The following is a 10,883-nucleotide window of genomic DNA, read 5'->3' as shown; positions in this document are numbered from 1 at the left end:
GAACCTCACTTTATATATTTACCGTTGTTCCACGTGATATTCCAAGCCCGTCACGTGTAAGAGAGACGTGCACCCTGTACATCATGTCAACTGTAGCCCGTCTTCTCCCGCCCAAACTGGACGGCTGGGTTAGCTACCCAACCCGTCATCACTGTGGGAGCCTGACGCTCTCCTCAACAGTAGTCTCTGCCAGCCGGCCACAGCCTCTGCCAGCCGGCCACAGCCTCTGCCAGCCGGCCACAGCCTCTGCCAGCCGGCCACAGCCTCTGCCAGCCGGCCACAGCCTCTGCCAGCCGGCCACAGCCCCTGCCAGCCGGCCACAGCCTCTGCCAGCCGGCCACAGCCTCTGCCAACCGGCCACAGCCTCTCCCAACCGGCCACAGCCTCTCCCAGCCGGCCACAGCCTCTGCCAACCGGCCACAGCCTCTGCCAGCCGGCCACAGCCTCTGCCAACCGGCCACAGCCTCTCCCAGCCGGCCACAGCCTCTGCCAACCGGCCACAGCCTCTGCCAGCCGGCCACAGCCTCTGCCAGCCGGCCACAGCCTCTGCCAGCCGGCCACAGCCTCTGCCAGCCGGCCACAGCATTGGTTCACTTGCTACTCACAATGACTTTGAATGCAATTATGTGATGCAGAATATGGCGCTAAGAAGTAAATACGAAATATATTAGAGCCTCTGCATTGCTGTGCGTGTGTGACCATGTTGTAATGTGTGTGGTTCTCTTGTTGCAGTTAATAACAATTATTAAAATTTTCCCCATTTTACTTCTATATATTCTTTAGTTCCATTTAAAATTAAAATTCATGTGAATTTTCCTGATGCAATTTTTTTTCCAGATGGAAAAAACTGACTTGGCTCATTCTGGTTGCGAGCAGAATGAGAATATATATATATATATATATATATATATATATATATATATATATATATATATATATATATATATATATATATATAATATATATATAGGTTTATACAAAAATAAAACAAAAAAAGCTTAAAGGTTATGAATCTCTTGAAAAACACAACAATGGGAAACATTGATGAATGTCACTGACGGGTTCGATCATTGTTGCAAGTCAAACACTTCTTCGAATTCCTCTGAAGTTGGACTAGTGCCCAAGACGCAACAGGCATTCCCCCTTTGAATTGCAACACTGAGGCGCTGGAACAAGAAACTTTTGCTCTCTGATCTTTTGTAGCGCTGATCAATTTGTCCCCCAATTCCTTCAGGAACTTCAATGCACATTTTCCCCACGAACCAAGGGTCTCCGAGCCGATCGGAACAAAGCTGTAGCAGTGTGCCAGACCTCTGTATTTAATAATTTTCTGTGATTCCCTGAAAGAAGCAACACCCCAGCTTTCACGTGTGCTGTAGTGGAGGTAGGTACTGGCCAGTGTGGCAGCGCCCCTGTAGTCCCACACCACTTGCTTACCATTCTTCCAAGGTAGTAAGGTGACTTGACCATCTGGGCGCTTCTGAGGGTCGTTAGGTCTGAATAAGTGTGGTTCTCGTTGTGCCGGGCAGCGGGCTGTGGCGAGGCTCTTCTTGATGATGTCGTTGACTTCTTCATGTCTTGCAATTTTACCCTGTGATTTACGACATACCAGACCATGACGACCATATTGGTCTGCCATCGCAGTTCCGCAGATGCACCTATGTTCGGTGAGGATGGGGGGCGGCAAGGCGAAGGGCAACTCCAATGTGGAGAGCGTCATGATTGAGGCGAGTTCCCAGGGCTGCATTGAGCACAGCAAATAAAAAATCCCCGGCGTGGGGTGCTGTTACCACTAGGAGGAGCATCAGCGTTGTCGATCATTGCTGTGACAGTCTTTTCCATTATGGGGCTATCCCTGTGGGCCTGCTTGTGGTCTTTTGGGACTTGTGGTCGGGGTTGAGGGTGTGCAATGGTGTCCCATTGTCTGGCTGCTTCGATGAACGTTTGGTCATGAGTTCCCGCTGTCTCTCTCATACGCTCTGGTAGGACCTGCCCTACCAATTCGTTGGCTGCTGTACATGAGGATAAGCATGCTACGGGAGAAGTGCTACCTCAGTTGCCTTTCGTATGCCTATCCCTCCAAATTTCACTGGTAGTGTTGCTTGGTCCCACTGACTGTCATCTAAATCTTGGTTGAGCGCCTTCCTGAATATTGACCATCATATTGATTTAGAAGTGGGTTGCCAAAAGTGGGTGCACACCTTAAGAAGTATGTTAGCCTGGGCAAGGTAAGGCACTTTGAGAAGCTAGAGGGCATCGTGGGAGTCCAAGTCCCCTATTCTCGCTTCCATATATATATATATATATATATATATATATATATATATATATATATATATATATATATATATATATATATGTGTGTGTGTGTGTGTATCACGAAAATAAACACGTGATTAAAACTGCTTTCGCTGAATATTCAAATCAGTGGGATGCTCTTGCAGCCCCAGCACCCTTTATAGAGCCAACAAAAAAACACAAACAGTCCAGCTGGGACCACCCACTAGTGGAAAAAGTAGCTGATGCCATGCTCAGTGCCACAACATCAGACAAGGAGAAAGCCCGCCTCAGAGCAGTGCGTGCCCCCCATGCAGGAGACTTCCTCCTGGCAGTGCCCATGTTGGCAACGGGCACGCGTCTAGATTCAGAATCCCTTCTTGTAGCAGTGGCCCTCCGCCTTGGTGCCCCAATGCACACTGAATATAAGCGTATTTGCAACCAATATGGATTGCATGGGTTGCATTGCGGAAGCACCAAGTGCTGGCAGGCAAGACACAACGAGGTCAATGACATCATCAAGAGGAGCCTCGTCTCAGCTCAGTACCCAGCAGAGAGAGAACCTCGCACCCTAGGGGACCAAAACCCGGATGATCCAACTCTTCGCCCTGATGGCATCACTATATACCCCTGGAAAAGGGGGCAAACAGTTGGTGTGGGACTACACAAGTGTTTCCACCCTGGCTGACACTTATGTACACTTAGATGCTGATCAAGCAGGTGGGGCGGCCAACCACAGGGAAAACAGCAAAATCAGTCAAATACAGGCGATTGGAAGGTCAATACACCTTTCAATGTCAATGGAAGAGATATATATATATATATATATATATATATATATATATATATATATATATATATATATATATATATATATATAATGTCGTACCTAGTAGCCAGAACTCACTTCTCAGCCTACTATGCAAGGCCCGATTTGCCTAATAGGCCAAGTTTTCTTGAATTAATGTTTTTTCGACTACCTAACCTACCTAACCTAACTTTTTCTGCTACCTAACCTAACCTATAAAGATAGGTTAGGTTAGGTAGGGTTGGTTAGGTTCGGTCATATATCTACGTTAATTTTAACTCCAATAAAAAAAAATGACCTCATACATAATGAAATGGGTAGCTTTATCATTTCATAAGAAAAAATTTGAGAAAATATATTAATTCATGAAAACTTGGCTTATTAGGCAAATCAGGCCTTGCATAGTAGGCTGAAAAGTGCGTTCTGGCTACTAGGTACGACATATATATATATATATATATATATATATATATATATATATATATATATATATATATATATATATATATATTTATAAGTTTTTTCATAGGTAAATTTGTTCAAGGTTCTCTACGTGGCCCAACTTCGTTGGCAACTAGGAGATGGTAATTACAACACAAGGCGGTCAGCCATCAACTGTCTATGCTTTTATCAACATAACATAATCAGCGAACGTTAATTCCTCAGATGACCAGCATTTGGAAAAAAGGTCTGTCATCACCTGAATCCTCCTGTAATCACAGCAACGGACCACATGCTCAGGTACACAGTAATCTCTGACCTTCACCTGTGCCTCGTACCATTCTAACCTAACAGTTAAGCCTTATACCAAATTAAAAATAATACATTAACAGGTCAGTTTCTAGGGTCACGCCTCTAATAAGCTGATGTAGGGAAACAGCTGTTGGTTTTAAATTATTAATTTAAAAATATGAATTGATTTGAACCGTCGTGGTTGTAAAGAGAGAGGGAATCACCATGGCAACACTGTGAGGAGAGGAACCCGGTAGTCACACAAGGACGCCTTGAGCCAGCCTCCTGGACCCTCCCTCTGGCTCATTACCATTGAGGTCAACAGTGTATATGTGTGTGTGTGTGTATGTTGGCTACATACACCCATACCGAAGGGGCTGAGGGACTACCTGTAACATAGACCCATGATAAGATGGGGAGGGACTACCTGTAACATAGACCCATGATAAGATGGGGAGGGACTACCTGTAAGATAGACCCATGTTAAGAGGGGAGGGACTACCTGTAAGATAGACCCATGTTAAGAGGGGGAGGGACTACCTGTAAGATTAACCCCATGTGGCGTGTGGCACTGACTGTTGAGGCAGGTGGGGAGAGGTACATGGGTCTATCTTACAGGTAGTCCCTCGTCTCTTAACATGGGTCTATCTTACAGGTAGTCCCTCCCCATCTTATCATGGGTCTATCTTACAGGTAGTCCTCCCCCTCTTAACATGGGTCTATCTTACAGGTAGTCCCTCCCCTCCCCCTCTTAACATGGGTCTATCTTACAGGTAGTCCCTCCCCTCTTAACATGGGTCTATCTTACAGGTAGTCCCTCCCCTCCCCCTCTTAACATGGGTCTATCTTACAGGTAGTCCCTCCCCTCCCCCTCTTAACATGGGTCTATCTTACAGGTAGTCCTCCCCCTCTTAACATGGGTCTATCTTACAGGTAGTCCCTCCCCTCCCCTCTTAACATGGGTCTATTTTACAGGTAGTCCCTCCCCTCCCCCTCTTAACATGGGTCTATCTTACAGGTAGTCCCTCCCCTCCCCTCTTAACATGGGTCTATCTTACAGGTAGTCCTCCCCCTCTTAACATGGGTCTATCTTACAGGTAGTCCCTCCCCTCCCCTCTTAACATGGGTCTATTTTACAGGTAGTCCCTAACCTCTTAAGATGTATATCATGAAATCCTGGTTGTAGGGAAGGTGGGTGAGGTCAGGGTCTTCAACAGAGCAGCCTCGGGTTCCTCTGCTGGAATACTAAGTACCTACGGGCGTGTGTGTTGCCCCCCTGCACCTGCCTGGCCAGCACACTGCGTAAACCACATTTTAGACAACATTCCTCCTGAGTAGTATCCCCCCCCTCCCTGGCTTGTGGCGGGCAGGGAACACTGACCAGTTTACATCCACCTGTCTGGGAAGGTGGGCGGGGCCAGCCCACATCACGCCCTCTCCTCTACCAATCACAGGCTCTTCTTGAAACCACACCTGAGTGTCTATCCAATCATCGCAAAGGTTATTTAACACCATCTCACATTCCTGCTAAGATGCCTTGAACCTGACCCTGTTGTGGCTTGTTAACTCACTTTTGGTGCACTCTCCTCCTGCACTTGCAGATAATTAATCCTATTACTCGTGTGTTAAGAACAGCAGAACAATAAACTAGTGGCATCGAGTCGAGGCGAAGTGCCGTGGTGCATTTTGATCAGGTCTTAACATACGGGATGGTTATAGTCCTTGTGGTGTAGTGGTAGCGCACCCACTCCACGCCTCCCCAAGGATATCGGCCCAGGTTCGAGCCCCGGAGAGAAGGGTTCGACTGGACATCAGTCCTTAACTGCTCATCAAGCAGTATGCAGACGATGAGTCACAATAACGTGGCTAAATTATGTTGACCAGACCACACACTAGAAGGTGAAGGGACGACGACGTTTCGGTCCGTCCTGGACCATTCTCAAGTCGATTCACAATCGACTTGAGAATGGTCGATAGGCCTCAGATATTATGTATTAGGCCTAGGAAGGTTAGGTTAGTTTAGTGTTCCTTTACAACATACCTATAAAATCTTTTCTGGCTTGTCCAAATTCAGTAGTATCAATTTCTACTTTTTAATTGTATTGTACGTCGGCATATGTTGTGAGAATTTGCCAGCAGGTGTTTGAATTATATTAAAATTACTTAATTTTAAATGGACTGTAAAAGTGGACTACATGACTGATTATATTCCTGCTCGGTGTTACCACTTACACAACTTTTGGGAGGTAGATTGCTAAATCCACCTTATAATATTATATAATCATGAAGTTAGTAAAATATGGTTAATAATAATTTATAAAAATGTTAGTAGACCAACTAAAATTACTAAAAAAATAAGTCAGGAGGGCATAGCTGCCAAGTAGGTTTGCGTATGTAACGTCAGAGGAACTTCTGGAGAGTCAGTCCAATTTCTCCTCTCCTAGATGGGGTGTCGAACCCACGTGTAAAGTGTAAGTTGAGGCAGCTGGCTCCAGGTTGCTTCTCTCCACGCTGCGAAAAACATACACTTTAACTCCTGCAGTGCTAATATTAAATCAGTTAATCTCAATTAATAGATTAGCTGCCTAATAGACCTAAACTTACTCTAGATGTTTTAGTTGTCCTACGGCATAACGGCCGGTTAATTCTAATTAGGAAAATATAGCCTAATAGAACAGTAAGCACTAACCGGACGCAGTTTCCCTTGTGTGGAGCTAGCAACCAGGAGGCCTGGTCGACGACCGGGCCGCAGGGACACTAAGCCCCGAAAGCACCTCAAGGTAACCTCAAGGTAGCAGCAAAGTCTGGGGCCCGTGAGACAGACGGATGACCCAGATATTGGACGATGCTAATCAGCTTGCTTCAGCAGGGATCAGCTCGAGCTCCTGTTGTCGCAAGACTCTGTATGCAAGTGACACTCCTCCTCCCTCCCTCGTGGTGAACGCCCGGGGAGTTAAGTCACGCTATTTAATTTATCTCTTTCACTAACGAAACGATATTGGCGTCATTTTATTCCCTAATATTTTACGTCAAATACCAGAGAACAGTTTTCCGTTGTTCATAATGCTGGATTGAAAGGTTTTCCCGTCATTAAAAGCACATTTAAGAAATGCTGAATATGTGACATGATTATTATTCTGGCTGTGAATCTACATATCACGGAGGGAAAATTCACCTTGGGATGGACGTACACTTTAACGCTTGTTGAATTTGATTAATTTTCAATTTAAATAACAAATGCAAATAAAAGCAAATTGTAGACTGGCTTTAATAAGAATTTTATATAAAAAAAATCGTCACGGAATGAGCCTTGGTGGTGACGCAATCCATCACCGTCGATACTAGAAAACATTTGGTGCTTCCGCACTAGAAATTAGTATTGTTAGTAAATTTAATTTCCTAACTACGTATCTATCTTGCTATACTAGGGGGGAGGGGGGGCTAGTATTTTGTGGTGTCAGTGTAACGGGCGGTGGGGGGGAATAACTCTCTTTTGTTCATTATCCCGCCCCGAGTTAACTATTCTAGTTCTCCCTCAGAGGTCCTCCTGCACCCTCTCTAGTTCAACACCTTGTACCCTAGGTATTTGATTACCTAGGTGCTATCTACAAGGCATTGTAACTTGATCAGCTACCCGCAACTCCAGAGAACTCTAGAACATTTCACTGCCACAAACGTATAAGAGAACCGAAAGGAAAGAAATGGATAATGTGGAATTTTCAACCAACAACACCAGATTTTCAATCTGCAACACTAACGTCACGACGGTGTTGCAGGCTCTGATGGTCAGACGGTTCCAACCAGACATGGTCGAGACTTGAGACGAGCCTACTTGCGTGATCACTTTGTCCAAAAGTCTAATAACTTTTGACTTTCTCTCCATCCTTCTCTCCAAACATGACTATATTTCTCTCGTGTTCGTCTCACTCTCTCACAGTATTGTTAGTCAAACCGGACCGTGTGATCAGTAGCCTGCACTGATTGGGTTGATATAAATAGGAGCTGCCTCGTATGGGCTAATAGGCCTTCTGCAGTTACCTTTATTCTTATGTTCACTGTCAATTTTTTGGTGTATGATAAGGTTATGATGTAGAGCGCGGGTGATGGGTGTGTATGCTACTTGAATGATGTTTTAACCTTTGATGTAGATCGTTTAAAGTGTCCTTCTTGATACCTACTACAAGGTATTTGTGATGCTCACATGTTTTAATGTTTTGGTTGTTGACTCTAAAAGCTACTTACTCGGGTAAAAAATACCTGAGAGTGAGGCAACAGTTGTACCTGATCAACAAGGTTGTGATTCATATACGTCAGGCTGCGAACAGCCGCGTCCAACAGCCTGGTAAGGTAGCCTCTTGTGTATCTTTAGTAAAGGATGAGTGCATGTCGCCCCCCACCAGGCAAGTGTTAACACCATAGGCAAGTTGTTACACCTCCAATATCCTCTTCGTACTAGAATATTTTATGTTCTGGTGAATATAGATGACGAGGAAAGCCACTTGGGAGGGAGTAGGGGGTGAGGGAGGGTCTCTGGGAGGAGAGGGGTGAGGGAGGGAGTTGCTGGTGGTCCTGGTGGGGGGGGGGGGGATTGGAAGGGGTGTTGGTGGGGGAAGGGAGGGAGGGGCGGAAGGCCTGTCGACGCAACATAAATGCTGCGCGCAGACTGAGTGAGCCAAATCAGGTTCGGTGTTCAGAGGCAGCAGTAGTATAGCTCTGGTGCGGTGCGGGACGGCTGGGTGCCCGCGTGCCTCGCCACACAGTGCTCTCTCAACTTCTATTCACGATAGATTTTGAAATCAGTGTTCATATTTCGTTCCTGAAAAGTGATCTTGCTCTGTAAGCTTTACGTGCACAAGTACAGTTCAAACAATATCAGATATAAAAGTAGTATTGTTGTGACACCAGCACGATGTCTTCCGCTGACCAAGAAAGGGGCAGCGCCCAGCACGTGGCCTTCCAGATGACGGAGAAGGATGAAAATCATATAGAAAAGGATGAGGAGTCGCCTGCTGAAAAAGATTCCGTTGCTTTCAAAAATGGTGGCACTACCTTAGAAGAAGCTGAGGAGGCCAGGGACCAACTGCCTTTCCTACATGCAAGACAGTCACGCTTCTCGACTGTGTCGTCGCCCGGCTTCTTGAATTCCAGGTCGTCCTTTGGGGGCATGTCCTCCAGGCCGTCATTTGGAGGAATATCGTTCGGAAACTTGAGTTCGCGGCCATCGATGGCGTCTCTACGCTCCACCATTTCCAGGGTGAACAGTGAACTCTACCCTGAACGTGGATCCTTCGTCGGCTACAGCCTGGGGCATTCCCTGGCCGACCTCCCCACACTGGCCCGAAAAATGTACATCATCACCCAGGTAGGTACCACATGACCGCCTCCCCACGGAGGTTCGTCTCCTGCTCCAGTATCGTCGCGGCGTGCTTCTCAATGTCGCCCCTCGGGCCAAAAATTTAATATTTAAAAAACAATTTATTGGGGGAAGACTTAGAAGCCTCGTAAACATTACATCATCACATTAGTAGTATACAGTACTGTAATTTTATACCGGGGGCTAAATGTTATTCACACAGAATTATGCTTTTCAAATACAGGCAAACAAATCTTTACTGTCAGTAGCTTTATACTGAGTCACGTGTCTGGCGCAGTATACTGAGTCACGTGTGTCAGGCGCAGTATACTGAGTCACGTGTGTCAGGCGCAGTATACTGAGTCACGTGTGTCTGGCGCAGTATACTGAGTCACGTGTGTCTGGCGCAGTATACTGAGTCACGTGTGTCTGGTGCAGTATACTGAGTCACGTGTGTCAGGCGCAGTATACTGAGTCACGTGTGTCTGGCGCAGTATACTGAGTCACGTGTGTCTGGTGCAGTATACTGAGTCACGTGTGTCTGGCGCAGTATACTGAGTCACGTGTGTCTGGCGCAGTATACTGAGTCACGTGTCTGGTGCAGTATACTAAGTCACGTGTGTCTGGCGCAGTATACTGAGTCACGTGTCTGGTGCAGTATACTGAGTCACGTGTGTCTGGCGCAGTATACTGAGTCACGTGTGTCTGGTGCAGTATACTGAGTCACGTGTGTCTGGCGCAGTATACTGAGTCACGTGTCTGGTGCAGTATACTGAGTCACGTGTGTCTGGCGCAGTATACTGAGTCACGTGTGTCTGGTGCAGTATACTGAGTCACGTGTGTCTGGCGCAGTATACTGAGTCACGTGTGTCTTGTGCAGTATACTGAGTCACGTGTCTGGTGCAGTATACTGAGCTACGTGTGTCTGGCACAGTATACTGAGTCGTGTCTGGCGCAGTATACTGAGTCACGTGTGTCTGGCGCAGTATACTGAGCCACGTGTCTGGCGCAGTATACTGAGTCACGTGTGTCTTGCGCAGTATACTGAGTCACGTGTCTGGCTCAGTATACTGAGTCACGTGTGTCTGGCTCAGTATACTGAGCCACGTGTCTGGCTCAGTATACTGAGTCACGTGTGTCTGGCTCAGTATACTGAGCCACGTGTCTGGCGCAGTATACTGAGCCACGTGTCTGGCTCAGTATACTGAGTCACGTGTGTCTGGCTCAGTATACTGAGTCACGCGTGTCTTGCGCAGTATACTGAGCCACGTGTCTGGCGCAGTATACTGAGTCACGTGTGTCTTGCGCAGTATACTGAGTCACGTGTGTCTTGCGCAGTATACTGAGTCACGTGTCTGGCTCAGTATACTGAGTCACGTGTGTCTGGCTCAGTATACTGAGCCACGTGTCTGGCGCAGTATACTGAGCCACGTGTCTGGCTCAGTATACTGAGTCACGTGTGTCTGGCTCAGTATACTGAGTCACGTGTGTCTGGCGCAGTATACTGAGTCATGTGTGTCTGGCGCAGTATACTGAGTCACGTGTGTCTGGCGCAGTATACTGAGTCACGTGTGTCTGGCGCAGTATACTGAGTCACGTGTGTCTGGCGCAGTATACTGAGTCACGTGTGTCTGGCGCAGTATACTGAGTCACGTGTGTCTGGGGCAGTATACTGAGTCACGTGTGTCTGGGGCAGTATACTGAGTCACGTGT

At 46.7% G+C, this 10,883-nt stretch overlaps 1 protein-coding gene across 1 annotated transcript in view; it reads left to right on the top strand.

Annotated features, from left to right (window-relative positions):
- The first annotated feature begins 8,504 nt into the window (after positions 1-8,504).
- The window catches only part of LOC123773771 (facilitated trehalose transporter Tret1), a 171,720-nt gene continuing 169,341 nt past the window's right edge, over positions 8,505-10,883 (top strand). The window contains exon 1 of the mRNA XM_045767702.2: positions 8,505-9,179. Within this exon, the coding sequence (XP_045623658.1) occupies positions 8,727-9,179 (453 nt within the window). The 5' untranslated portion in view covers positions 8,505-8,726. The remainder of the gene's footprint in view (positions 9,180-10,883) is intronic.

Source organism: Procambarus clarkii, chromosome 72, assembly GCF_040958095.1.
Source record: "Procambarus clarkii isolate CNS0578487 chromosome 72, FALCON_Pclarkii_2.0, whole genome shotgun sequence".
Lineage (NCBI taxonomy): Eukaryota > Metazoa > Arthropoda > Malacostraca > Decapoda > Cambaridae > Procambarus > Procambarus clarkii.
Note: the sequence above shows the minus strand (reverse complement) of the source record. Positions and strands in the feature narration are given on the sequence as shown.